Source organism: Camelus dromedarius, chromosome 10, assembly GCF_036321535.1.
Source record: "Camelus dromedarius isolate mCamDro1 chromosome 10, mCamDro1.pat, whole genome shotgun sequence".
Taxonomy (NCBI): Eukaryota; Metazoa; Chordata; class Mammalia; order Artiodactyla; family Camelidae; genus Camelus; species Camelus dromedarius.
The window spans coordinates 76,601,736-76,628,408 of NC_087445.1; the positions used below are offsets into that span (position 1 = coordinate 76,601,736).

Consider the following 26,673-nt stretch of genomic DNA (forward strand, 5'->3'; position numbering starts at 1 on the left):
GGCTCCGCGGCCCTCCGCGCCCCCGGCCCTCCCTCTCCCCCCACGCCGCCCCGCCGCGCGCCCCCGCCCCGCTCCTCGCGGCCACGCGCCCCCGCCCGCCAGCTCCTCCCCGCCCCGCCCCCGCCGCGCGTCCCCGCCGCGCCCCCTCCCCTCGCCTCCCCTTCCCCGCGCGCCCGCGCCGGCCGGCAGAGGCGAGCACTCCGGCGCGGACGCGGGGCGGGGAGGAGGCGCGGCGGCCGTTGCGGGCCGGCCGGCGGGGCTGAGGCCGAGACGAGCCCAGCCGAGCCGGGCCCGCGCACCAGTCGGCGCCCACCATGCGGCGGCTGCGGCGCCTGGCGCACCTGGTGCTCTTCTGCCCCTTCTCCAAGGGCCTGCAGGTAGGCGCGCCCCCGCCCTGGGTACCCGGGCCGCGTCGGGGGCGCGCGGCGTCCAGCCTGGGGCCCGGGGTCGGACTCGGGACTCAAGGTCGTTGAGCGTTGGGATGCGTGGCCCCCGGGGAGACTGGGGGGCCAAGAGGGCACTGGGGGCCGGGGTGGGATGGTCGATGGGGCGAGCGGAGGGTCTGGGCCCCGCGGATGCTGCAGGGTGGCAGCCCCTGCCTCTGGGACTGAAAAAGGCCCCCACCCCGCCCCGGGCTGGACCCTGCCCCCACAGGCCCAGGAGCCACACCAGGTCCGCTCTGTTTCCCTCTACTCAGCAGATCAGGTTTGTTTTTCTGTGATGGAAAACTTGGGACGCATAGAACCACCCTAAGAAGGACATAAGCTCCCTCTGTCAGCCCTCAGCCAGTCCCAGATCAGGAGTGTGCCCTGACCCCACAGTGACCTTGGACAAATCACGGCCCCTCTCCGGGCCCTGCTGTCTCGGGGGAAGCCCAGGCTGCCGTGGGTGTCAGTTGTTGGGAACCCTGTCACTTCTGCTTCCGGCGGTCTGATCCAGGCTCACATCAGCGTCCCAAATCATCCAGGCCAAACTGTGACCTCAATGCCCTCCAGGGCCCCAGCCCCCAGGGGGAAGGAGACAGCCCTGGTTAGAGCCGCCCGCACCTCCCTGGCCTCCCCAGGGCGGCCCTTGGCCAGGCCGGGAGGACCCCTCCTGGGGAGAAGGGTGGGAGCTGCAGTTCTTGTCTGTGCGAGAAGCCCTCCCTGCCCGCCTGGGGCCTTAGGGTGCGTGGTGGTCCCGGCCCTGCGCTAAGCAAGATGGGCGCTGCGGGTCTGAACGTCCACCCCATGCTGGGAGGTGGAGTGTGCATTGGCCCCAGTCCGAGGGAAGGGTCTTGACCAAGCTGCTGCAGGGGAGGCCAGAGTCGTGGATCCTGGACCTTGAGTGTCAGGCCTCTGAGCTCAGACTAGGAACAGCAGATTGGCGGGAGAGGGGTTCTGGTGGGTTCCCAGTGGTTTGAGCCTAGCCCCGCCTACCCACCTCCACCAATGTCAGGACACACACTGAGCCTCAGTTGCCCCACTTGTGAAACACCCTTCTGAGTTGATGGCAAGGTTTGGAAGTCATGGTGCATGTGGGCCACTGGCCGGGGGACTGCCAATCAGTGTGCTGTTACTGTCTCCAGAGTGACCTTCCTCCCTCTCGGGGTTCCACCAGGAACCAGGGCAGGCCACGGTCAGGGCGCAGCTACACAGGACCCACTGATGTGTAAGACCCCCCCTGTCCCAGGGGCTTACTCACTTGTGGGAGACAGGACCTGGGGGATCAGGGCAGGGTAGAAGGATGGGGGTCAGGGACTGCTCCTGGAGGAAGTGCCCACCGGAGATAAGGACCCAGGGGTCATTCAGAGCTAGGCAAGTGGGGACGGTGTATGGGGAGAGGGGCTGCCATGTGAAGGCCCAAAGCTGGAGGGGGTCTGGCCATAGGGTGGGCAGGTTTGGGGTGGGCCCTGCCGGCAAGCTCCGGGTCCTGCAGTCAGTCTGTGAAGCCTGGGTCTGCCCCAGCTCAGTCCCTGGGTCCAATGCTGGCCACAGCCTGTCATCCTCCTGGCTGTCCCCCGGGACCTCCAGAGTCAGCCTGGCCTTGCAGGCCTTCTTGGAGCTGAAAGTCCAGAGGCCCTGCCCACCTCCGCCTCCGGGCATTATTCACCAGCAGCTGGAAGTCCTCTGACCTTGTGCTGCCAAAACAACACCCCCAGCTCCCCAGCCCCCCCACCTGCCCGTCCTCTGCTTTCCTGTTTTTTCCTTTTGAACAAAACTGGCGGAAACAGACGTGGTGGCAGAGACGAGTGGGCCTGGGGCCCAACCCCCTCACGCTGCCCCAGGGCCACCCCAGTTCCCCCATCACTCCTGAGGGGTCTCTGAAGCTCTGAGCCTGGCCCCGGAGCTCTTACGGGTCCTCCTGCTGCAGCGCCTCCTGGGGCGGCCAGCTGTGTGAGGCAGCGCCAGGCAAGCAGGAGGTGAGGACCCTGCCTCTCCTGGAAGCAGCGTGAAAATGACCGCAGCTGCCTGGGCTGGGCCTGGAGGCCCCTGCCCCATCCTCAGCGGGGAGCCGATGGCCCCATTTCTCAGCACCAGCCCCCAGCCCCCAGGTGACTCAGACCCAGGACCAGCGGGGACTGGAGTTGCTCCCTGGCCATGGGAGGTGGGGTGTATGGCCAGCTCGGACAGTGGTGCCTTCTCCAAGGACAGCCTGGCCTGAAGCCCCCCGCCCTCCTGCTCTCCTGGCCCCTGGGCCCAGGCCTTGTTCTCTGGGGCTCAGCTGCCCGGTCAGAGTGTCTGAGCCCCTGCACCAGACGGCATCTGGTAATCCCATCCCATCAGTTGGCCACCCTGGATAGCAATCCCGGCCTGGGGGCTGGATGGGAGACAGTGCCCCCAGCCCAACTGCTGCAGGGCTCTGGGACCCTCACATCGTGTCATTCCATGCACTCCTCAGCTGCAGAAACCTGGCAGAGGGGCTGAGCCCCCCATGGATGCAGTTCCCACCCACCCCAGACATCTGTGTGACTTATTTCTCTCAGCTTTATTGTGGTAAATTATACATCACGTAAATTTAACCTCTTCACCACTTTTAAGTGCACAGCTCAGAGGCATTAAGCACCTTCACGTTGTGCAGCTGTCACTGTCCATCTCTAGAACTCATTTATCCTCCCAAACTCAAACTCTGTCCCTAGGAAACACTCACCACCCTCCCCTCCTCAGCCCCTGGCACCCATTGTCCAGTTCTTGTCTCTATGGATTTGACTCTTCCAGGCCCTCCCATGGGTGGAATCCTACACAATTTGTCTTGCATTGGGCTCATTTCAGTGAACATTATGTCCTCTAGGTTCATCGTGTTGTAGCCTGTGTCAGAATTCCCTGCCTTTTCATGGCCGGATAATATTCCATTGTATGGATGGACCACATTTGGTTTCTCCACTCATCTGTCGATGGGCACATGAGTTGTGTCCACCCTTTAGCTGCGTCTCTTAAAGGCTCTCAGGGTGACTGCTGCTGGGGCCCTGCCCTCTGCTCAAGCCCTGCGCTCCCTACTGGCCCTGGTCCGGCCTGAAATTTCCACCAGGGAGAGGGTGGTGTGGCGGGGAGGTGGGGGGTGCTTATCCAGCCTGACCTTGCACAGAGGTTAAATGTCATTATGAAATGAGGGCAGGACAGGAGGAAATTTTGTTTAAAATTCGTGTACCCTGTATCCCCCACATTTGGGAATTTATTTTTGTCTGCCTGCAAGATTTAAAGGTCTGAGAGCTTGAGCGGCCTGGGTGGCGGCGAGCAGTCCTGGACGTTGGGTGGAGCAGGTGCCGGCTTCAGGGAAGGCTCTCAGCATGGCTGGGGTCCGGGAGGTGGGGCTCAGACCCCCGAATGTGGCACTTCCTCACTGCCCCCCTTCACCCCCGACAGGGCCGGCTCCCGGGCCTCAAGGTCAAGTATGTCTTCCTGGTCTGGCTGGGCGTCTTTGTGGGCAGCTGGATGGCATACGTGCACTACTCGTCCTATGCGGAGCTCTGCCGCGGGCACATCTGCCAGGTGGTCATCGTAAGTGTCACGTCAGGGCAGGCCCATGGGCGCCTTCCCGCCGTGGTGCCAGCTCAGCGGGTTCTAAGCTGGATCTGACTGTGCTGACTGCCCCATGTGGAGCTGCCTCTGGCCAGGGCTGGAGGAAGCGGGGGTCGGTGGGGAGGAAGGGAGATGGCCCCGCAGAGCACAGGCAGGCAGCTAGGGACGGAGAGACAGATGGGGCTGACCCAAGAGGTGTTTGGGAGAGAGAACGTGGTAGCTGAGACTGGGACAGGCAGGTGCGGGGACCTTGAAGTTCCCTCCTGGGGCCAGGGGTCCCCCGGAGGAGGCTGCAGGGCATGGCCTTCAGGGCCACCTGCCCAGAGATGGCACAGAAGTCGCCACCCAAGGCCTCTAGAGCGAGGATGCGTGTGTGTGAGCTCACGCGTGGGAGGGTGCAGGTGTGTGAGCCTGAGTGTGCTCATCCACGTGAGTGAGGCTGGGCTCATGAGCGTGCACACCTGGTTGACTCACTGCTTCTGACGACGCCCTGTGACTGGCTGGAGGGGTCTCGGCAAATCTCAGACGACTCCTGATCCACTGGCCTTTCCAGGCAGGTTGGAGCCATGGGCGAGCTGACCGGGGTTCTGGGGCCCTCGGGCCTTGGGGACAGGCCTGGGAGGACCTGCCCTGCTGCAGCAGGGCTCCTGGGGTCTGGAAGGGGGAGCCGTGGGAGACCCCAGGCTTTGAACCTGTATCCACCTGCCTCACACCAGCTGAGGGCCTGGAGTCTCTCCTCCTCTGCAGAACGACGGGCCCTCCTCCTGGGGGGCTGGGAGGCACCCCCAAGGGCTCAGGCAGGCCCACTCTGGCCAAGGTCCTGTGAGGGCCAAACTTGGGAAAGTCTGGAGGTGGTGGTGGGAGGAGCATGGGGGTCCAGAGCGGGGACAGTCTGCATGGCGGGACTTGCAGGGGGCCGATGGTTGGCTGAGTGTCTCTAGGGGCCAGGCAAGCACCAGGCACCAAGGGGGCAGCGCCCAGCTCTGGGACAGTGCGGGGAGGTGGGGGAGGTCGGGACCTTCAGTCTGTTCTCAGGTACACTCGTTTTTTTCTAGAAATGCTTACTGGTGGCCTCCAGGGGCCAGGCCTCAGCTGGATGCCAACACCTGGCTCTGCCCTCAAGGTCTGGGGGTTGGGGATACCCAAGGGCAGACGTGCGTGGAGATGAAGCTGGCCTTGGGGAGGGGACAAGGAGAGGCCCTGCTGGGGAGGTCCAGGATGGGCCAGGGTAGAGGGGGCCTGTCGGGCCAAGAAACCTGGGAGGAGGCATGGGGTGGGGGTCTGGCCAGTGGGGTGCAGTGAGCAGGCCATCAGAGTTGGTGGGTGTTTTCTGAGCTCTTCCCGTGTGGCTGCAGGATGCCCCCAACATACAGAGGACTGAGGGGCCCTGGGGGGCCAAGGAGGACTGTGCCTCTCTGTTTCCCTCAAGTGGCCTGGCCTTCCCACCAGCAGGGGCTGCCCCAGGCTGCTGGGCCCAGCTCTCCTGAGGCCCGGCCCTGGGGCTGTGGGGACACCCCCTCCTTTCCAGAGGAGACCTGCTGTCCTCGTGCGTCTCAGAGATTCCACAGCTTGTCGAAGGCTCCCCAGGGCAGCAGGAGGCAGGACCAGGGGTCACAGATCAGGTGCCTACAGGCCTCTGGGCGCTTGGCCAGGTCCCCACCATGGTCCAGTCTGCAGACGGGAAGCACACTGGGATGTGAGGCCCTAAGCCTGATGGGCCTCAGGAGTCTTGAGGCTGCAGGACACACTGCCTACCTCAGTTCCTGTGGGAGCCCCACCCTGACCCTGGTGGGCAGGCTGGCGGGCGGGCACTGGCCTCAGCCCTAGCCCAGCCCTGCTGCCCGTATTTCCCAGCAGACCGCCCCATGGGGGCGCTGCGGCTCTGGGTGGTGGGGGATCAGAGCAGGTCCATGATGGAAGGCCTCCCTGCAAGGTGGCAGAATGAAAGTGTGTGGGTTTTCATGACGCAGCAGCACAGAGGCCTCCTCCTCGGTTCACGCAGGAGAATCCAGGGCCTCTGGTGTCCCAGGGGCCTGATCTCCCTGCCCCCCATCGTCTGCAGATCGGGTGGCACCACGTTCTGCACCCTCCCTTCCCTGTCCCCCAAGCTCCCTGGGTTCCATGGCAACGTGATGCACATCCAGGACTTCACCCCGCACTCTCCAGACACAACTCCCCCAAGGGAAGGGCCTGACTCCACCTCCAGCTTCACCTTCCTGCTCGGTCACCCCAGACCCCCAGCACCCCGGGGGCTGCACAGCCCCATCCAGAATGGGGAAGGCGCCAGCAGGGGCGCAGCTACCTGGAGCCCGGCCTGAGTACTGCTGAAAGCATCTAGCTTATGTAGTGGCTAGTGAGGTGGCCTGCAGGCGGGCAGGGCGAGCCCACAGTGACAACTGCTGGAGGGCTGGGAGGAGCCCCCATTACAGGAGTAGAGGCAGCCTGATCTCATCACCCAGCCGGCCAGCTCCCTCACAGCAGTGGACACAGGTCCCACTGCCCACCTTCAGCCCACGGGGAGGGGCCGAGCCCGACAAACACGGGAGGCCAGGCCAGGGAGAAGCGGATACCTGCTCAGCAGTTGTGCACACGAGAAGCCTGGTGTCTCACAGGACAGTAGGGACAGGTTGGCAGGCAGCTCCTGACTTGGGGAGGGGCTGGCAGGTGCTCAGTGTGGCTGGGATGTGGCCAGAGGCTGCCAGGTTGCAGGCCACAGCGGGTTGGGCCCCATTTGAGAAGTGCTATGGCCTAAGAACGGGGGGGGGGGTGTGACTGGCAGATGTGATGGGGCCCCAGCCCACCCACCCAGGGTGCAGCACGTAGGGGTGGGGGGAGGGAAGGGGGAGGGGCTGGGAGGGGGCCTGGAGAGGATCTTCTACCTCCCCCAGCCACCTCCCGGTGTCTTCCTTCTCCCCAGTGTGACCAGTACCGCAAAGGCATCATCTCAGGCTCCATCTGCCAGGACCTGTGCAACCTGCACAGGGTGGAGTGGAGGACCTGCCTCTCCTCCGACCCGGGCCAGCAGGTGAGCTCAGCAGGTCGGCCCAGTGTCGGCCCCAGGGCTCAGGTGCCCTTGGTGCAGCCAGAGGGGAGGCCTGCATGGATGCCTGTGGTCCCGTGCAGGTGTACAGCGGGCTCTGGCAGGGCAAGGAGGTGACCATCAAGTGTGGCATTGAGGAGAGCCTGCACTCGAAGGCTGGGTCGGACGTGGCGCCCCGGCGGGAGCTGGTGCTGTTCAACAAGCCCACTCGGGGCACCTCGATCAAGGAGTTCCGGGAGATGACCCTCAGCTTTCTCAAGGTCTGTTGGCTCTCCTGGGGGCTGTGTGGAGTTCACGCCCGGGGACTTGGCTAGCCAGGGGCCCAAGCCGACTCGCACTTAGGGAGCACCCACTAGGCTTGGAGGCCCCACACAGATGCAGGGGCATCTGTGGGGAGAGCAGGGAGGTGCGAGGGAGCAGATGAGAAGTGACCGGCCCCACTGAGTGTTCCTCACCTCTGTGCTGAGGTCCCCAGCTCCAGGCTCCCCAAGCACTGGTGGAGACAGGGTCACTAGGGGACCAGCGCTGGCAGCAGCTCCGGGAAATACGCAGCCACGTGGGCTTCTAGGAGGTGGCGAGGGGGCCTCCGGGTCCCTAGTGGGCACCTCCATCCTCTTGGCTGGAGGCTGGGCTCCCCAAACCTGGCGGACGTGTGGGGTCCGGCGTGCAGCCTGCTTGGCCGGCCAGCTCCCCTATACCCCAGCCTCCTTTTCTTCTGGCCCTGAACATTAGGCAAACCTGGGAGACCTGCCCTCCCTGCCCGCGCTGGTCGGACAGGTCCTGCTCATGGCCGACTTCAACAAGGACAACAGGGTGTCCCTGGCCGAGGCCAAGTCGGTGTGGGCCCTGCTGCAGCGGAACGAGTTCCTGCTGCTGCTGTCCCTGCAGGAAAAGGAGCACGCCTCACGGCTGCTGGGCTACTGCGGGGACCTCTACGTCACCGAGGGCGTCCCGCACAGCTCCTGGCCCGCGGCTGCGCTCCCGCCCCTGCTGCGCCCGCTGCTGCCCCCCGCCCTGCACCCAGCCCTGCAGCGGTGGCTGGGGCCCGCGTGGCCCTGGCGCGCCAAGATCGCCATTGGCCTGCTGGAGTTCGTGGAGGAGCTCTTCCACGGCTCCTATGGGACCTTCTACATGTGTGAGACCACGCTGGCCAACGTGGGCTACACCGCCAAGTACGACTTCAAGATGGCGGACCTGCAGCAGGTGGCGCCCGAGGCCGCCGTGCGCCGCTTCCTGCGGGGCCGCCACTGTGAGCGCAGCGCCGACTGCACCTACGGCCGGGACTGCCGGGCGCCCTGCGACACGCTCATGAGGCAGTGCAAGGGCGACCTGGTGCAGCCCAACCTGGCCAAGGTGTGCGAGCTGCTGCGGGACTACCTGCTGCCCGGCGCCCCCGCCGACCTGCGCGAGGAGCTGGGCGAGCAGCTGCGCACGTGCACCACGCTGAGCGGGCTGGCCAGCCAGGTGGAGGCGCACCACTCGCTGGTGCTAAGCCACCTCAAGACCCTGCTCTGGAAGAAGATCTCCAACACCAAGTACACCTGACCTGCCGCCCCCCCCCCAACCTCCCCGGGCAGAGGACAGGGCTGCCCCCTCCCCCCGGACTTTCTGGGGTCCCGGCATCCGGACCACCCGGACGGGAGCGGCTGGAACAGGAGGGAAGGATCCGCTGGTCGAGGGACCTGCCAAGGCCAAACCAGGTTTTGTTACTTTGAGGAACATGTGATGTAAATAGCTTTTCTGTGAGTACAGTCCCCTTGGCCCACTCTGGACCCCTGCCCCCAAGTGGCTGGAGGCCTGGGGTGGGGGTGACCCCTCTCCTCCCTGCAGCTCGTCGTGGGGTTACGACTGGACAAAGCGGGAGGCGGTGGGTGAGACGCTGAGCTTTTGGTCTCACTGCCCCGACCTGGATCATGGCGGGGTTCGGGGAGATGTGACTTACACAATTATTTCTAAGAACTTCAACATTAAAAACTTTTTCCTACAATGCTTGCTGCTCAAACAGTGCAGCCCAGTGTAGGAATTCCTTCTTCACCTCAGCGAGCTGCGTGGTTTAACACCTGCTGAGGGCCACGCTCCCCCCACCACGACGGGAAGCTGAGCCCAGGAGCCCGACCCCCTCAGCTGAGCCACTAAGGAAAACCCGTCAGGACAGTTTATTCAAGACCAATTTATTCTCTAGATTTGCCAACAGACACACCCTCCTTGGAAAAAAAATGCATTATACAAACCCTTCCATTCACTTTAGTATCTTTTGCATAAGACATTGTCCCAAGATTTCAACTAAACACCCACATTCTCAGCACTGGGCTCCTTAAACCTCATCCCAAATGGGTCAACTTGCTTTTCACCTAGATTCCCCTCCTTGTGTGGGGGAGATGATCCACACGGTGAAGGCCAGTTCAGAACCATGGGCTCCACTCACTCCCTGAACACCCGAGGCCAGAGGATTTAAGAATTAGGATGAGAGATGAGGGGCCTGCTGGGCCGTCACCACTGCCCCCAGGGCCTTGAGGCCACCACTGGGCCCAGCTCCTGTTTCCACTGTGCCGTGCCCACTGGCCCCCCTGGAGCTCCTGGGTCCCAGGGGCTCTCTGCTCAGGCTGTCACGCACTTGCTGCCTCAGCCCTGCTGGCCCAGGACAGGGAAGCACACAGCTGCTGTTCAGCACACCAACACGCCACTGCTCTGTAAGCCTGCAGGTTCTTTTCATTGGAGGACACCTCCCAAGGCCATGACTTCCAGCTCTCCGCCGCCCTTGCATGCTGAGGCCCACACTGCCCCGGGCTCGTCTGGCCAGCAGGACCCCGTCTGCAGACAGAAAACCAGAACGACCCCCTAGCAGTGCCTCCTGGTGCTGGACAGATGGGACCACAACTCTCTCACCCGGTCTAGCCTCCTCACCTTGGGTTGGAGACCTCAGGACAGCAGAAACAGCTGCTCAGGCCCCCTCCGCCTTCCCCCACAAGACATGCCAAGCCCAGCTCCCCTCTTTCTCAATACCCCACTCACCACCCAGTTTCTGTGGGGGAATCAGCGAGGCTCTACCATCTAGGATGAGCCCGGCAGAGAGGTCAGCAGACACTCTACTGCCGCACTGCCCAGAGCACGCCACCAACAGTTCTGCCGAGGGCGGCTCTGCTGGATACCTGAAACCACCAAAACCCCAGTTCTCACCTCTCTGCAAAGCGCACAAGGCCTGGACACAGATGCCACGTGCTTGTATGAAAGGGTGACCTGCATGCTGCCCCCCTCCAAGAGCTCAGCAACAAAGGAGCTTCATGAAGCCCTCAGTTTACTCCCACCCTCCACCCCTCGTTCTGCTGGGCCTGAGGACTGCTCCTGGAGGATGCTGAGGACAAGCATCTCCTGAGAGCACCTCTGGGGTGCAGGGCAGACCCTTGGCAGCCCACCAGCCTCTGCCCAGGCAATGCCTTTCCCAGTCAGGGCTCACCTTCATTTTCCTGGTGGCCACCCAAGTGCCTTATCACCCACGACCCCCTGCCCTCCTCTGAAATTAGGACAACCTCATATACTACCCCTGACCAGATTCTGGCAAGCCAGTGTCCACAATGAGGGTCCAGGTCTGTGAGAACCCCTCCACCAACATACCTGTCCTGAAGCGAGTCCTGGAGTGACAAGAGCCCACATCTGCAGGTCTATTCCACTGACCAGCTGCACAGAACCGAGCTGGGCCCACGGATCTGAGACATGGAATCTCATCAGTGAATCCCCCCAAACCATGCTTTTCTACAGCAGGTTTCTCAACCTCAGCCCCACCAGCATGGGGACCCCTCCCCACTGCCACATGCCCTGGGAGGGACACGCTGGTTGAGAGCCAGTCACCTACAGCTTTTGTTCGACCCTCAACAGCAAACTGAGCCCTCCACCTGACAGGGGGCCACAGCCCCCTCTGCCCTCCAGGTCCCTGGTCCGGGTAATCATTTTTAGGGTTACGGTTGGCCCATGGACGGGCTCCACACAGGGCCCTAACCTCTGTCTCACCCACAGGGCCAATACCAGGAGCGACCCTTGGCGCTCTTTCCAGAATGACCAAACCGTCTCCTGCTCCTTGTCAAGGGTCCTCACAGCACAAGCGCTCATGGACCAGGTGGCTCCAGACCCCGCACAGGGAGTAACGGGTCTGGACAGGACACAGGCCACTGATACCAGCTCAGCAGCTCTCAGGCAGGGAAGCAGGTCACACCTGCCCAACGCTTTCTTCTACAAAGTCTCCCCCAGACAGACCTACTGAATGACCGAAGGAGACCCTCAGTCAATCCCACTGTGCCCGAAGCTTGCCACGTGCTCATGCATCTCATTTAATCCTCACAACGAGCCTTACTCTATGGAAGAAAATCGTACTGTCCGGCTACAAACCATTCTTAGTGCCCACTGTTCTGAGCACTGAGCGTAGAAATAGCCGCTTCCTCTGTGCCCCGACGTCACGGGTGCAGCAGGGCAGCTGCATCCGTGGTGCCGGCAGGTCCGCCATCCATGGGGCAGCTGTCCCCTCCCTCCCACCCAGCAAGGCCCAAGGAGATGCTCAGAAAAGCACGGCCTCTTACCTGGCTCTGGATCGTGATGGCTGGTCATTCTGGCCAATGGTCACAAGCTGTCACTGTTCTCATATTAGTAAGAGAACCGCTTGGCTCCGTATCAGTGTAAGAAAAGCTCACTGCCATCACTGCTGGAATTCAAACCCAGTGCACAAAGCTCCAGACAAGGGATCTTTCACCTCTTCCGCGGTCACCTTTCAGACCCCTGCTGGGCAGCACGAAGAGAAGATTAAAAAAGACTTCGGGGGCGGGGGGCGGGTGTAGCTGTGTAACAAGAGTTTGTGCTTAGCATGCACAAGTTCCTGGGTTCCATCCCCAGTACCACTGTTAAAAAAAAAACCCATCTAATTATCCCCTGCCAAACATTAGAAAAAGACGACTTGGGCTGCCTACTCTGGCACCTGGCTGGTGTTTGCTAAACTTGGGGAATCACAGTGCAGCCGGGGGGGGGGGGGGCGCCTCAGAAATCTGTGCCCCTCCCAGAAAGCTATTAACGAGGTACTGACCAATCTAATCAGAGAAGACCACTCAACAAAAGAAGGTGACACAGAAACAACTCTTTGGAATTAAAAGAAAAACAAAAAAACCTCATGTGCCAGAGAACGCCAGCATCGCTAGCCTCTGGAACTGTCTCTTTAACATGTGAAACTGGCAACTTGAGAGCTTCTGGCTGCACAGCCCAGTTTAAATCAGTTTACACCGTTCAGCTCACCCCCGAAAGGGAAATCTTAGTGCCATCTTTCTTTTTAAATCCAACGTGACAGGTAAATAACACTCAAGCCCTTCAGCAAGTTAGCCTAACTGAAACCCACTCACGTTTCCCTCGCTCATCACTGTGGGGGCAGCCCACCTGCTGGGACAACCTCGTTATCTGAGGCTAGCCAAGAACTAGGAAAGAATTAGAGCTTTTACCTGACAGGCCTCAGGCTGCCTGTAAACACACACCAACAGTTCGCACGCAGTCAAGTGTCAGACTATCAATCATCCAGACGTTCACAGGCCAGAACACTGGGCGTAGACAAGCCTCTCTTCTCTCTGCCACCTGATGACACACACGTGACACCGCAGCCACATATGCAACGCCTCTAGGGGCAGCATGTATGTAAAGTTAGGTAATCCAGGCTTTGATTATCCCAACCAAGTTGCTGTGGACCACCTGGCCCTGGCGCTTAGGATGTAACACAGAAGGCACTGAATTTGCAAGAAAGTTATCTCCCAGCACCAATGTGTCAGCTCACCTGAGAGTTCAGAGGTGCTCAGTTCCCAGCAGGCAAACCCCCTAGAGGAAAAAGAAAGCCACTTTATGAGAACCTGACGAGTTCACAAAAAAGCATTTCATCCAGGATTTGTTTTGCTGCATTTGACCTCCAGGTCTACACGTTTCTATTCATCAAACCCAGTCACCCTCCATTTTATTCCCGGCTTAATTTGAGGGGTGTAGAAAATCCAGGTTACAATACAGCGGCACTGCATGAGAGGCACTTCAGTCCTGGCCACCATCACCGGGTGCGGACATCAGGGATCACGCGACCAGGGCGATGACGACAGGTATTCCTTTCCACCAGGAGGCCACGCACACGCCCACTCTACTGCATACACACACCCACTGTATCATACTGTATATATACGTGCCCACACCCACACACCACTACAGTAGGAGCAGTCACACTGCTACAATTCGGCAATCACCCCGCTTTTAGAAAGAACCTAGGAAGCAGTGACAATGCGTTTAAAAACAGATGCCCAGAAATGTGAAGTGACTTACGCAGGCGTTAAAGACTCCTTCCCTTAAATTCTCACAATAAGCCGTGTGGGTGAAGGGAGGCGGGAGCGGGGGGAGGAGGGCGGTGGGCACATTTCTGAAATGTCCCGATTCGCCCATTAAACTACTGCCACCTGGCCCTACTCCCCGAGGCTTCGGCTCTGGACAAGCCCAGAGAGCACAGCGGGGCGCGGGAAGCCCCCACCGCCCCGCACTCGCGAGGCCCCATCGAGGCGCGGGAGCCTCGCCGCATCCACCCCCACGCCGAGGACGCCCGTCCGTCCCGCAGGCCCAGGGCGCGCCAGCCAGCGCACCTCTGGTCACCGGCATCCAGGACGGAGCCGCGGGGCGCGAAGCTCGCCGGCCGCGGGCGGTGGGGTCCACGGAGAGGCCAAGGCTCAGACGCCAAGGCCTTGAGAAACCTCCATAGCGTCTCCATCTGCGCCGGGAGAAAGGACGTACGAGCGCGCGCCGCGCTTTTTATAGCGCGGACGGTAGCCCGCGAGGCCCAATCCCCGCTCCCCAGCGAGCCCGCGCTGCAGCGCCTTCTAGTGGATCCTCCCGGCCGCGCCACGCCGGTGATCTTTTATAAAGAAAGCTAGTTGCCTAGAACCTGAAATACACAGGACAGCCCATTCTCAAGGCTTTGACCTTTAAGGATACAACACCATTCGTACAAAGATAAGTTGCAGAATAGAAAATAACATTTGTCTTGTTGGAGGTTTACAAGAACACCATGATCTGACCTAGGTGGCCGGCTGCAAGGACAAAGGATTCCAACACCAAGAAGTCTGCAACAACCAACCACACTCCCTCCCCTTTTCAGAATAAAAGGAGCCTGAATTCCGACTTGGGGAAGATGGTTCTCCAGGACGTTAGTCTGCCATCTTTTTGGTCTGCCAGATTTCCTAATAAAGTCGTTATTCCTTGCCCCAACGCCTCGTCTCCTGGTTTATTGGCCTGTCGTGCGGTGAGCAGCACGAGTTTGGACTCCGTAACCCTGGGTCCTCCAACTGCAGGGTGAGACCTACCTCCCGTGGGTGTCAGGACTGCCTTTGTCAACTTAGGTGAAGCACTTAGAACGGTGCCAGGCACTTAGGCACCTACAGCGTCCCTGTACTTACTGTCTCCAACCTGAGCGTCCCTGAAGCTGGGCCTGCTCTTTATTACTTGCAGAAAAGCCTGCCACTCTCTGGGGATCCCTGGTCGAGCTGCTCCTGCCTGCCCCAGTCCCCCTGGAGCCTCTGCCCCCGGGACACCTTTCCTCTGAGCCCCTCGGGACACTCTCCTGTAGGGAGCTCTGCCTTCACTGCTCAGGCGGGGTCCCCTAGATGCTACCTGATGAGGCAGGGGCTGCCAGGGCACACTGGGGAGCCACGCTTTGCTTCCTTTTTCACATGGAAGCTTCTGAAGTGCAGTCAGGAAGGACCCACCATGAATTCATTAGTTCCCTGGGACTTATGAGCTAACAAGTTGCTGCTGACTTGGGAGATGCAGACCACACCTCAGGGCAAGGTGTGGCTAACGAGCCTCCCACCCCACCTCCATGAGAACCCTACAGGATTCTCTGTGATGGGGGCAGAGTGGGGAGTCCCAGACCTGCCTCCTGGGGCCAGCCATTTGGGCCAAAGGCTGGACAGCCCCTGTGGCCACTTAGCCGAGAACGTCCCCAGCAGTGCCCCGTCCCTGGGCAGGTGTGGTGTCCCCCCCCTTGGAAGCACAACACAGACAAAACGACAGAAGAGCAATGGGGCCTGGTTTCGTGGGGACAGGCTGAACTGGTTTGCAGAAGGAAGGCTCCCTCCCCTCCCAACCTCCCACAGCCTGAAGGGAGCGAAGTCCTAGCCAGAAAGACCCAGCTCTCCAAGAAAGACGATGTTTCCAAAACGCTGCAGAGGGGTTCCCTGGGCCCCCTCCACTTCCAGGGATCTGTTCTCAACACAGATTCAGGGGCACAGAAATTCCCTTCAGCACGGTGATGGGAGTGAAAATCGGAAATGAATTCTATATTCACAGGAGGAGCTCTTGGGAAATTCTGAGTCGGTGCCACAGAAAATGCAAAGGAGGAAGAGGATGGACTGGCCACTGTCCACCTGGGGAAACCAGGTTCCAGAACAGCACACATCCAGGAATCCTCCCCGCCCGACACCCACAAGGGCTCACAGGCACCCACAGAGGAGGAGGAGGGGACCTGGACACCACCTGCTAGGGCCCTCCTTCCAGGCGGGAGACTTTGTTCTTTATTTAGTTCTTAATTCTTTCAGAATTCACTATTTTACATTTATTGTCCTTGTAGTAAAAAACATTTAAAAACAAAATAATGTACTTTAATTACTCCATAGATAAGAGATAAAAAGATAACATTTATGATTTTAATATTAGAATTATATAAGCAATATGCACACTTTATAAAAAAATTTATCACCTAAAGGAGAAGAGATCTCAGAGTCTCACCTGAGGCAGGAAGCCCCATAAAAAAAGACCAGCAGGACCCCCAGGCAGGGCCACTACCCTCCTGCCCGCACCATCCAGTTCCCTGGCCCAGCGGCTTTATCTCACTCTTTGCCTCTGAAACAGCTTACTTCTAGGAAAGTGGAACTTACCCCTAAAATCTATTGGTTCCCCGAGCTAACTCCTGATTGGTCTATTTGTAGTACTTCATTTGCATGGAGCTCACTCCTGATTGGTTATCTCTCCCTCCTGATTGGTCATCTCTCCCTCCTGATTGGTCCATTTCTACAAAGCTTGTTCCTAATTAGTCAACTTTTGTTATACCTTATTTGCATATGATGTTGGAAAGTGTAAACTGGCAGCCTATAAAAGCCTGTATAAACCTGCAAACGGTGTCCAGCGCTTGGAGTGTTAACTCCTTTGGGCCCGCTGGTATAATAAACCTGAGTTCTCCAGCTCTCAGAGCGCTGCTTGGTCTCTTGCCCGGATCCAGATTGCTGTCACAACTGAGCTATAACACACTTTCTGCAACACATCCACAGGCCGACGATTGTGAGTGGTTTGGTGTGTCTCCCTCTGGCTCTGTTGGTTTCATTCTGTCTCTGTCTGTCTGTCTGAGATGCAGATTCATTTACATATACACGTGTCTGCATGTTGACATGAGATACACGTAGTCTTACAGACGAGCTCCTGGATGCAGATGGTTGTCCACACGTATCATGAAAAAGGACCCCTTGGATCTCCCCCTGTCAGCACGGAGACCCGCACACCCACTGGGGCAGCTGCATAGCACCGCCCGTCCGCGTGGACCAGGACTGATGGACCCCGTCCCCCTCCATGGACACTAGAGTTGTTTCCAGGTCCCTGCCATTTTGGCCAACGCTGTGATGGGTCACTTGAAAATACATCTCAAAACCCTGTGCAAGAACTCCTGTGGGTGAGCCTAGGCTTAGCGCCCTGGGTACAGCATGCACACGGTTCTCCCAGAGAGGCGTGTCCTCCACACCTCCCTCTGGGGGGCCCGGGGGGCCTCTGCCCCTCACGTCGTCCCCAGGGCTGGTCACCTCCAGACGAGGAACCTGCCAGTGTGACGGTGGCCGGTGCTGTCTCCACAGTGGTTACGTCTGCGTGTCCCCATCAGTGAGGTCAAGCGTCTCTGACACGTACTGACCACGTGTGCGGCCTCTCGTTGGAATTGCATGTTTGTTCTTGGGCCCTTTTAAAAGCACTGACTTTGGAGAGTTCGGGGCCCGCAGGGGGGTCCGCCCTCTCTCTGCTGGGCATGAGGAGCGCAGCTCAGGTCTGGGTGCGGCCTCACCCGCTCTCTCCGCGTTTCTCGCGGTTTTGTTCGGCCCGGGAGGAGCCGGGCGTGTCCCTTCTGTCCTAGGGAGCTGCTGTCACACTTAGAACGGGGTCTCTGCCCTGAGACTGTGCACGTGTTTGCCGAAAGGGCTTCACTCTGTGCATTCCACCTTTACTCCATCGGGATTTCCCCTTCATGTAACAGAAGTGCTATTTCAGGTAGAAAAAGAAAACAAAAATGAACTATTCTTTCAAAATAGACACACAAAAAGCCGCGTGTTGCACGATTCCATTTATGGAAACATCCAGAACAGGTAAAGACACAGAGACAGAGAGCAGATTAGGAGGTGCAGGGGGCGGGGGAGGGAGGGCTGGGGGCCGATGGCTTTCAGTCCCAGGCTTCCTTCTGAGGAGTGAGGCAGTCGGCTCCAAGACAGGCCTGAAGGTCACGCGGCATCGTGAGTGGACTTAATGCTTATCAACTATTCAGCTGAAAATGATGTGAAATGAAGTTTTAATATTTTAAATTTAGAACCGAGAATATAAGACACCATGTAAAGTGTAAAGTGGAAAAAGAAAAACCCAGAACAAGAACAGGGGCGGGAAGGGACCTTCTGGGGGGGAGTGAGTTGAAGGTGTGGCTTGGGAGCCAGCACTGAGGAGGGTTCCAGGCTGGCTTCCCCGCAGGGCTGCTGGTCCTGAACCGGCTCCGGGACTCCTGTGGGAGCAGGTGCAAGGCCTCCCCAGCCATTTAGGGCTCTCATTCTGGGGAGCCCTTTGGCCGGTACTCGCTCCAGCCTGTGTTGCCCTCGGTGGCCGTGGGGCTGCCGCTCACCCAGGGGGATGGAGGGGGCGCCTCTGTTGACCAGCTCCTCACCATCTCCTGCACGGAGCTCTGAAAAGACACCGCCCGGCAGCAGTCCTGAGGATGGAGTTCTGCCTGCCCGAGGTGATGCTTTTCCACCTGCTGGACTTCTGCTCCCAGATCGGGCACAGACCTGTGTCTGCACAGCCTCTACCTGGGATGCGGTGAGGTCTGCCTCCAGGACTTAGGATGAACCTCGGGCCAAAGGTCACCACCCTAGCACCTCGTTCACCCAGCCACCTTGACCTGGTGCTTCACAGGACAGGCCCATCAGGCTTCTGCCCCCTCATCGGCCTGCTCCTGCTCGGGGCAGCCCACCCGACATGGACCATGCCTCCCCTTCCACACACACAGGGAGGGGACATAGGGCTGCCCAGGTGGGATCCCGGAGGTGGCCTGGCCTGGACCCGGCTGCCTTGGTGGTCCCTGTGTTACCTTTGGGTGCCTCCGGGCAAATGGCCAGACGCGTCTGTGGCTACGGCCTCGGGACATCGGGACACAGCAGGAGAACATAGTGCTCATTTGAGGTCTCTGGCCAAGCGAGCTGGACCGGGGCTTCCCTAGAACACACACCTGGTATCCTGGGCTCCAAGTTCTGTTGGGCTCTGTCATCAAGAAGTGAGGTGACTTCCTGGGGTGCCCTTCTCCAGGCTTCCTGCTCAGACATGAGCTCCCCAAGGGCCCCTCCAGGCTGCTGACTGCTCACCCCTGACCCCATGCCATGTCCCTGCACAGTGACACCAACGAGGAGGCCTGGGTCAGCCTGGGCCCCGGCTCAGGGGACACAACTGGGCTCAGACCTCACTCCTCCTTCTCACCAGTGATATGACCCTGGAGAATTCACGTGCCTCTCAGGGCCTCCCCAGTCTCCCCGTCTGCACAGTGGGGGTCATTCTGGCATCTGCTTCATGGGTGTCATCAGGTGCAGAGACTTGTACACACCCACAGTGCCTGCACACCCGTGGGCTGGGACCACACGTCCCTCTTGCAGGCTCAGCAGTGGAAGGGCCGCAGAAGGGGCTGGCGGGGCACAGAGCAGAGCTCAGACAGGCCGGGTCTGCCTGGGACCTAGGGACAGCCACGCCCCCTCCCAGTCCCCCCAGCAGAGGACCTTCCAGTTCCTCTGTCCTGTGTCATCTCGGCCCAGAGCCCCTCAACGGCTCCCAGCGTTCCTGCCTCCTGATCACACATCCCCGTGTGATCCCCTCCCCTCAGGGTGGATGGACTTTGTGATAAAAGGGATGGGCTGTGTTTTCCAAGACTCATTTATGAAAGGTTGTGACTTCTGCTGGGTCCCCTCCCTCCTGAGTTCATTCTCTGTCTCTCTGTCTTTGTCTGTCTCTGTCTCTTATTTTCTCTCTGTCTCTGTCTCTGACTCAATGTTCTGGAGAAGCAAGATCAGATGTTATGAGCTGCCCTAGGAGGCGCCAGAGCAAAGACCCAGCCTTGGGTCCTGGCCCAGAGACAGGAGAGACCTGAGCCCCCGTCCAAACTGAATGCCACCAATAACCTGTGAGTGACCTCAGAGACAGACCCACCTGACGGAGACTCGACTGAGACCACAGCCCAGCGTCTGGGGAGTCCTCCAGGCAGAGGCTCCCAGCTGAGCTGAGCTGAGCCTGCATCCTTCTCACAGACACGGAGATGGTCAATGTTGTCCTCGTAAGTGCTAAGTCAGGGGAACGCTGTCACCCAGCACAGACAGCGGGTCAGCCTTCCAGACCCGGGTCCAGCCCTGGCCTCCTCCCTCCCACCCTCCTCTCCTCCCCAGCTCTCTCCAGTCACGCTGGCTCCTGTCCCACCCTCCTCTCTGGCCAAAGTCTCTTCGGTCTCTGAGTCTCTGCACCTTCGACCTTCCCCCGCTCACTGCTCACAGTCTGCAGGGCTGGTGCCTCTGGTCTTTCTGGTCACAGCATCCTGATCACCCTGGAGACCTTTAGACACCCCCCCCCCAGGAGCTCCCGGCCCTCCCTCCAGGACCCTGACTCGTTTCCCTAGAGCACATGCTCTTCTCTCTCCCAGGGATTTGCTTTCCTGCTTTTGTCCGTCTGGCCCTCCAGGCTGTGTGCTCCTGGGTGAGTGCCCAGGGCACAGTAGCTGAATGAATCAATAGAGGATCTCAGACCCCTTCCCGCCTCTGCAGCTCACACTGTGGGCCTGGAGGCTAGTAATAAAAGGTGCCTGTTGGGTCGGAGGCAGGGGGATGCCCAGAATGACCCCGGGTGTCCCTTCTCTGCTCCAGTTGCTCCATTGAGTAGAGTGGGCATAGCTGCCCCCTGGTGGTCAGTCCCTGCACCGCAGCCCCAGGCAGGAAACTAATCACATACCTTTGCTTGGGGTCCTCAAGGCAGTGGTCTCACCAGGGCCGAGGGGGCAGAGCAGCAGGACCTGCCAGCTCCTGTGGGAAGAAAGGGGCCTCAGAAACTTCCCTCGCTCCTCTCTCTCCCTCCACTGTCCCGGTGTCCAGGTCACAAGTGAGGCCTCCTCACCCAACCAGGGCAATGACTCCACCCACTTACAAATGAGGACCCAGGGTGCCAACAAGGAGGGTCTTGTCCCTGGTCCCCAATGAGTGGTCCAGGGCTCTGTCATGTTCTGCACCCCCAGGTCCCTAGCCCCCCAAGTCCCCAGACTGCCCCTGCTCAGAGGACCTCAGAGGGTAGAAAGCATTTTCCAAGGACCTGGAGGACAGTGGGTCACAGATGGAGAACGAAGTCCAACAGACTCTTCTGCAAGCTTGTGGGACCTTAGGGGTCCCCCGTCTCGGCACCCCGCTTTACAGAGAGGGAGCTGAGGCCTCATCTCCCGTAGCCCCTCCACAATAGGTGGTCTCATCCCTGTTCCAGGACCCCCAGACCCTGTCTTCTCCAGGGAGCTCTAGGGGTGACCCCAGCCCAGGCAGTGCCCAGGGGACCCCCCCCCCCATCAGCCTGCAATCTCTCCCTTCCCCATTCTGTGGGCCTGGGCATGCTGCTACGATGCTGGATACCCCTGCCCCTGGCAGAGCTGCCCCCAACCTCCTTCTCACCCCTCTCACTTCCCCCCTCAGGGCTGTCAGTCAGTGTGTGTGCGCGTGTGTGTGCGTGCGAGCGCGCGAGGCTACCCAGGGGAATGGGCCCCACATGCGAGGGGTGAGCAGGGGTCCCCCAAGATCTGAGGGGCTCTCATTCCCAGTGTAAACCCTAGGGGAGGGTTGAGTCTGGCCTCGGAGGCGGGGACCCTCCCTGCTCCCCCGGACTCTGCCCACCTCCTGGCCCCTGGCAGTCCCCACCTCTCCTGGCTTCAGGAGGGGCTGGACAGGGACCTGCATCGGCCCAGCTCTGCGAGCACGCGCCGCGCTCTCCGCCCCGGACGGGTGACGGGCGTGGCGAGGACCAGCCCGCTTGGCGGTGCACAGGCCTCCCGCGCACGCTCACAGCGCGCATGCGCAGCACGAACCGCTCCCCGCGCGGCTCCGCTGTGGTCCAACCGTCACCGGCTCGGCAACCCCCGCGTCCCCTGAGCCCCGTGAACCCACCCCATCCCCCAATCAGATGCGAGATGTAGCATGCTGGGCTGGGTGTGCTGGACATCTGGGGACACAGGGGTCTCTGAATATACCCTCACCTGCTCTCCTGGTCCCCAGACCCCACCCCAGGGTCCAGCTCAGGACACGGCTGGGCCTGTGTGACCTGGGGGCGGCAGTGGCCACTCAGTCCGGGCAGGGAGAAGGTCCAGCCGCCGCTTCTCCTCCTCCTCCACCCCCCCCCCACCATTTGTCCCCCTCACAGGACCCCGGGACACAGGGTCCAGCCTGTCCCTGGCTGTCCAGGCTGCTGTGGGAGGGGCTGGGGGAAGCCCACCGCCCAGAGGAGCAGGCGTTGGGGGTAGTTACTGTTATTAGGGGGCCCCGTGGGCACTGAGTGTTTTCACCCCACTTTACAAAGGAACAGGGGCCCCAGCACCTTAGGTCACTCAGCTCTAAGTGACCAAGTCCAGCCATGAAGGGGGACTGAGGATCACTGCTCCTCACTGAGCCCCTGCTGGCCATCAGAGCCTTGTCCTGTGTGGGGCTCCCCCGGCCAGGCAACCTCCTGAGTCCAAGCACTGTGGGTGCCTTTGAGACTGGAAGACAAGAGTTGTCGATGAAAAATAATAAACAACCAATAATAATAATAGAAACGAGTTTTATTTGAGCCAAACTCAGGACTAGCCTGGAAGCCCGCTTCCCAGATGCCTCTGAGAAACTGCTCCAGAGAGGCAGGGTTTCCAGCACAGGTTTGTATATTGTCAGGATAAAGAACGTTAGGAAGTCAGGGATGCAGTTCTTCAAGGTAGAAGAAGAAAAAGGAAACAGGCCAGCACATATATGGTGGGTCAGTGTGGCCTTGGCATCCGGGACGAGGCATATCATCAAAGGAGGACCAGCACTGGTGTCCCGGAAGAGGGGCATTTCATCTGTATTTTTTGATATGTTTTTTGAGATGATCCCTTTTTAAATTTAATTTTATTTTGGGGGGGTTATTAATAAATTAGGTTTATTTATTTAAAAAGAGGTGCTGGGGATTGAACCCAGGATCTCATGCATGCTAAGCACATGCTCTACCACCGAGCTACAGCCTCCCCCCCTAATCTTTATTCTTATCATGGATGTTCTTTACTTGTGGTCCATGTGCCCTTTTCTTTAATGGTTAAAGCAGATGTACAGTGTACATTGGATGGGCCACACACAGGCTGTTCTAGTCAGCATCAAATTCAAGTTAACTCGTGTATAAGCCAGAATGACTTCCCTGTGTCTCAATATGTGAAAAAATTTATTTTGTCAGAGTACAGCTACTTTGGAAAAGGACCAGGGAATGGCCTTGACAGGCCTGAGAAAACAAAGCCCCAAGGCTGAGGTCTCTGAGAGGACACCCGGAGACCCACAGGAGCAAAAGACACCTCTGTTCCCTGACGTGTGTACACAATTTCTTGAGGACAAAGGCGGGACCATAATGTGCCACGTGGCAGGAGTCTGGAGGGGTCGAGTAACACCCACATCCCCTCCGCTTTAACCCTCCCGGGGTCAGAGTCACTGACCCCGTTTCCAATGGAGGAAACAGGCTCTGAGAGTCACAGGAGCTTGCCTGTCACAGGGCTGTGAGGTGGCCCCACTGTGAGTTTGAACCCAGGGCAATCTGACCCCAAAGGCTGTGCTTTACGGGGGCCTGAGCTAGTGACCTCTGAGTCCAACCTCGGAGGTAAGTCCCCTGTGGATGGGGGGCTGTGGGGAGGGGTACTGCAGGCAGAGGCTCCGAGGAGGGAGGGGCTTGGAAGGGTCCCTGGGGGAGGGAGGCTGGAGTGAGGGTGAGGGGTGCACACTGGGGAAGATGTCTGGACCACACCACCCAGGGCTCTGGACATCGGGCAAGGTGTCGGGGTCACCGCTGTCTGGGAGGGGATCAGGGGACACGATACAGGCTGTCTTATCAGAGCCGCAGCATCCAAGATTAGGAGGGATCAGAGTGGGCACGTTACCCATCCCCCACTCAAGCATGGGATCCCCCAAACCAACCAGGATGAGGAGGCTGCCTCAGTCTTCCCCTGTGCTCCCCTCAGGGTGGGACCCGCTGCCTGGAGGGTCCAGAGATGGCCTCTTGTCAAGGTAGCTGTTTGAGAGAGGTCTGTACCCGAGGGGTGTGAGAGAGGGACCAAGGGGCCCCCCGACCCCGCCTGGGTCAGCGCGAAGCTCTTGGATATGTTGCTGCTCTGTCCAGGCCGATGCAGATGACGCACTGTCACCCTCCTGCTGGGTGGAGAGTGGCAGTTGGGTCTGTGTGGCAGACCCGGAGACACGGCCCTGTGTGCCCAAGCTCCCCGGGCGTGGTGGCAGCTGAGGAGGAGGTGCTGCTGGAGGCTGAGCTGATGCCGGAGGTCGGAGACGGTGGGGAGGTCAGTGCCCAGGAAGGGGGCGTGGGCTCACCTGATTCTCTGACCCTGCAGGGCTCCCCAGGACGGCTTCCTCCCCCCACCCCATCCTTCTCAGGCTTCACCCCCGCACGCCCTCCCTCTCCCACCTGTCTCAGCAGCCGCTTCCCGGGGGACCCAACTGAGCAAGAGTTGGAGGAAACGCACCAGGAGCAGAAAGAGAGAAGCAAAAGTGCCACGTTTGCAGGGAAGTTAGCTCTGTGCGGTCAGACCCGCGGGCTCCACTTCCCACCCCTCTCTGAGTGCCTCCCCCACACTGTGCCCACGGCTGCCACTGCCGTGGGGACCTCTGACCTGGGCCTGCAGGGCTGCTCTTGCTTCGGGGCCACTCCTCGGCCTCTGCCCCAGAACCAGGCCCGGGTGGGGACAAAGCACAGTGGTCCGATGGCAGGACGTGAGCCCCCACGACGCCAGCTGCCTCTGAGAGGCTGAGGTCCTCCGGGGCCTCCGGGGTCCGTCCCCTGGGAAGTGCGGGCTGTAGGATTCTGTTCAGATCACGCTGCTTCCCCGCTCACCTCAGCCCTGACCGTCCTCCCCGGACACGAGGGCCCTGCAGGGTCCGGGCCTCCCTGCAGCCCACGGCCCAGCCCGGAGCCCGCACCTGGACGCCCTGCAGGCCGGGCCAGGGTGGGGAGGTGCGGACGGCACTGGGGAGCGGGCTGCCGGGCTCGGGCTCCCAGACAGAAGAGAGCGTCTCCACGGCGGGCCCTGCTGCCCTTGGCCAGGAAGATGGACCCCAGAGTAGGCTCCTTCAAGCCCAGGCGCTGGGTGCAGAGACCCCAAGCTCCACGCAGGCTTCTCCAGGTGGAGGGAGGCCTCCCGGGGAGATCTGAGGAGGACTGTCTCCTGTCGGGTCCAGCACCCCCGCCCGAGTCTTAGCCCTTGATCGTTAAGCCCTGACCCTGGCCAGGCGCCAGCCCCTTCTCTGCACAGCCCCTCGGGGGCAGCCAGGTAGGGGGACCCACCGCTTAGGGGCAGGGCAGCACCAGGCAGACAAATGGTCCAGGGCCCGGATCCCAGGACAGGGGCCAGTGGATCAGGCACTGTTCACCGGGTCCCCCCACCAGGCACCCAGTTTGATGGCCTCACGCCATTGCAGGGACAGTGGGGCCAGGAGAGTTGTCATTACAGAAAGTGGAACATATACCACCAAAGCCTGAGATGGCCGGACCCCCAGACACCCCTAAACTGGTGAGGGGCTTGCACTGCCGGGGGAGCCCCATCTGGTGTCTCCTTGTCAGGGAAGGAAGTGCCTGAGCCCCAGCATCTGTGTGCAGGGCCTGCTGTGCCCAGGAGGGGCCCGGGAAGGCTGGCCTCCCCCACTGGGGGCTGTGGGCCTGGGACTTGGGAAGTTGCCCTGACCCTGAGTGGAGGGAGCCCCCTTGTCCCCAGTCTCCAGGGAGGTTGGTCTGGGGTCACCCTCCCACCACGAGAGAGGAGACCCTGGACGCTGTTGCCTGGCTGTCAGGCAACGCATCGCCAAGCCCCAGGGTGATTTTGGGAAACTGCGGTGTTGGCGTCAGAATATGCAGGCAAGGTCACTGCTGAAGTGATTCCCTCCCCGGGGGCAGCGCCTGTGTCCAGCCAGGAGTGGGGGAAGGGGCAGGAGCAGAATCCCACCCCAGCTGGGGTCCCCGTGTCCTGCTGTCCCCATCCTGGTGGGCCTGGGCCAGCCTGGCCCCTTCCTGCATCCTCCACTGGGGGCTCCCCTCACTCCTACCTCAGCCTCTAGCCAGTGGGGAGCTAGGGGGCCAGGCCATTCCCACCTGCACAGGTGACCCCACCTGAGGACTGGAGCTGACCCTGTCATCCTCACACCCCTCCCCCCACCCCCAGGACCAGGGAGACCCTGAGCTTCACGGGCGTCAGACCTGCAGGAACCCCCACGGGACCTCGGGCAGGGCTGCCGGCACCCACCTCTCCCCTGACCCTCATGCCTCTTGGACTGAGACAGGACCAGGGACACCCAGAACAGCAGGGGTCCTCCCACCCTTCCACCCCGCGTCCACACCCCCTCCCGGTCCCAGCCCACCTGAGGGACCCCACAGACAAGCAGAGCCACTGAGGATGCGGAAGCTCTTTATGTGAAGCCAGGAGAGGGGTAGGGGGCTGGGGGAGGAAGTGGGGGGGCCAGGGGGGCGGAGCAGCCCAGGCCCCCGGGACAGGGCCCCTTCCCTGTCCTACACGACAGAGGGTCCCGGTGGGGCGGCCCCGGGGCTGCTGTGGAGACTCGGCGCCCCTGCCGTGGAAAGGGGGAGCGGTCAGTGAGGCCAGGAGGGGAAGGGGGAGGGCAGATGCAGGCCACTAGGGGGCAGAATCCAGCTCCCGGTGCACGGGTGGGTGGGGGCAGACCCCGTGTTCCCGAGCGCACAGCAGTGAACCCAGCAGACACTGGGGGAACAGAGAGGGGGCCTAAATGTCTGGCAATGAAGCTCAGGAACAGGCATCGAAGGGAGGGTCCCGTCCCAGAGGGGCTCTCGGAGCAGAGAAGTCCCTCCTGGCTCAGGCCGGGCCCCGCCTGCCTGCGGCTTGGGGAGCCCCGGTGGCCCCTGACGTCCCACTGGACCCAGGACTCTGGTTTGCTTCAGGGTCACTCACCCTAATCACTTTCAGGATCGCAGCTTTCTGTAGAGACCAAGACAGAGCCAGGGGTGGGGAGACGCCGGGACAAGGGCCGAGGCCCCTCCCCACCCGCAGCGCAGACGCGGGTCACGAGACCCAGCGCGGGGCCCTGGCGGCCCTGTGACCCG

General features: G+C 60.6%; 1 protein-coding gene, 2 long non-coding RNA genes and 2 other non-coding genes across 11 annotated transcripts; 1 reads left to right on the top strand and 4 right to left on the bottom strand.

The window, feature by feature from the left end:
• Positions 1-210: 210 nt before the first annotated feature.
• DIPK1B (divergent protein kinase domain 1B) lies at positions 211-9,025 on the top strand. The gene is made up of 5 exons (XM_031450870.2): positions 211-377; positions 3,843-3,977; positions 6,916-7,023; positions 7,122-7,298; positions 7,771-9,025. Exons 1-5 carry the CDS (start codon positions 315-317, stop codon positions 8,581-8,583), a joined length of 1,296 nt encoding a protein of 431 aa, XP_031306730.1. The 5' UTR covers positions 211-314; the 3' UTR covers positions 8,584-9,025.
• Positions 9,026-9,193: 168 nt separating this feature from the next.
• LOC105105794 (uncharacterized) lies at positions 9,194-13,802 on the bottom strand. Of its 6 annotated transcripts, none has more exons than XR_004136449.2 (6): positions 13,674-13,802; positions 12,836-12,876; positions 12,510-12,639; positions 11,607-11,802; positions 10,651-10,742; positions 9,194-9,849 (listed from the first exon to the last, which is right to left on the bottom strand). It is a non-coding gene; the product is annotated as an uncharacterized LOC105105794 (long non-coding RNA). The 6 variants fall into 6 exon arrangements; XR_004136450.2 differs by having other exon boundaries at positions 12,510-12,682; XR_004136452.2 differs by having other exon boundaries at positions 11,607-11,805; positions 12,510-12,682.
• LOC116152838 (small nucleolar RNA SNORA43) lies at positions 11,401-11,534 on the bottom strand. The gene has a single exon (XR_004136542.1). It is a non-coding gene; the product is annotated as a small nucleolar RNA SNORA43 (small nucleolar RNA).
• LOC116152840 (small nucleolar RNA SNORA17) lies at positions 12,563-12,693 on the bottom strand. Its single transcript, XR_004136544.1, has one exon. It is a non-coding gene; the product is annotated as a small nucleolar RNA SNORA17 (small nucleolar RNA).
• A 3,674-nt stretch (positions 13,803-17,476) lies between the features above and the next one.
• LOC105105743 (uncharacterized) lies at positions 17,477-21,319 on the bottom strand. Of its 2 annotated transcripts, none has more exons than XR_010382886.1 (4): positions 21,225-21,319; positions 20,305-20,375; positions 18,413-18,582; positions 17,477-17,602 (listed from the first exon to the last, which is right to left on the bottom strand). It is a non-coding gene; the product is annotated as an uncharacterized LOC105105743 (long non-coding RNA). The 2 variants fall into 2 exon arrangements; XR_004136453.2 differs by lacking the exon at positions 17,477-17,602 and adding an exon at positions 17,951-18,007.
• Between the last annotated feature and the right edge of the window lie 5,354 nt (positions 21,320-26,673).

What these genes read in the sequence shown, in the direction of transcription:
- DIPK1B (XM_031450870.2), top strand. Translation starts at nt 315, where the DNA reads ATGCGGCGGCTGCGGCGCCTGGCGCACCTGGTGCTCTTCTGCCCCTTC. An exon ending in CCTCCGACCCGGGCCAGCAG is followed by an intron (nt 7,024 to 7,121) that starts GTGAGCTCAGCA and finishes GGTCCCGTGCAG; the next exon opens with GTGTACAGCGGGCTCTGGCA. An exon ending in TGACCCTCAGCTTTCTCAAG is followed by an intron (nt 7,299 to 7,770) that starts GTCTGTTGGCTC and finishes CCTGAACATTAG; the next exon opens with GCAAACCTGGGAGACCTGCC.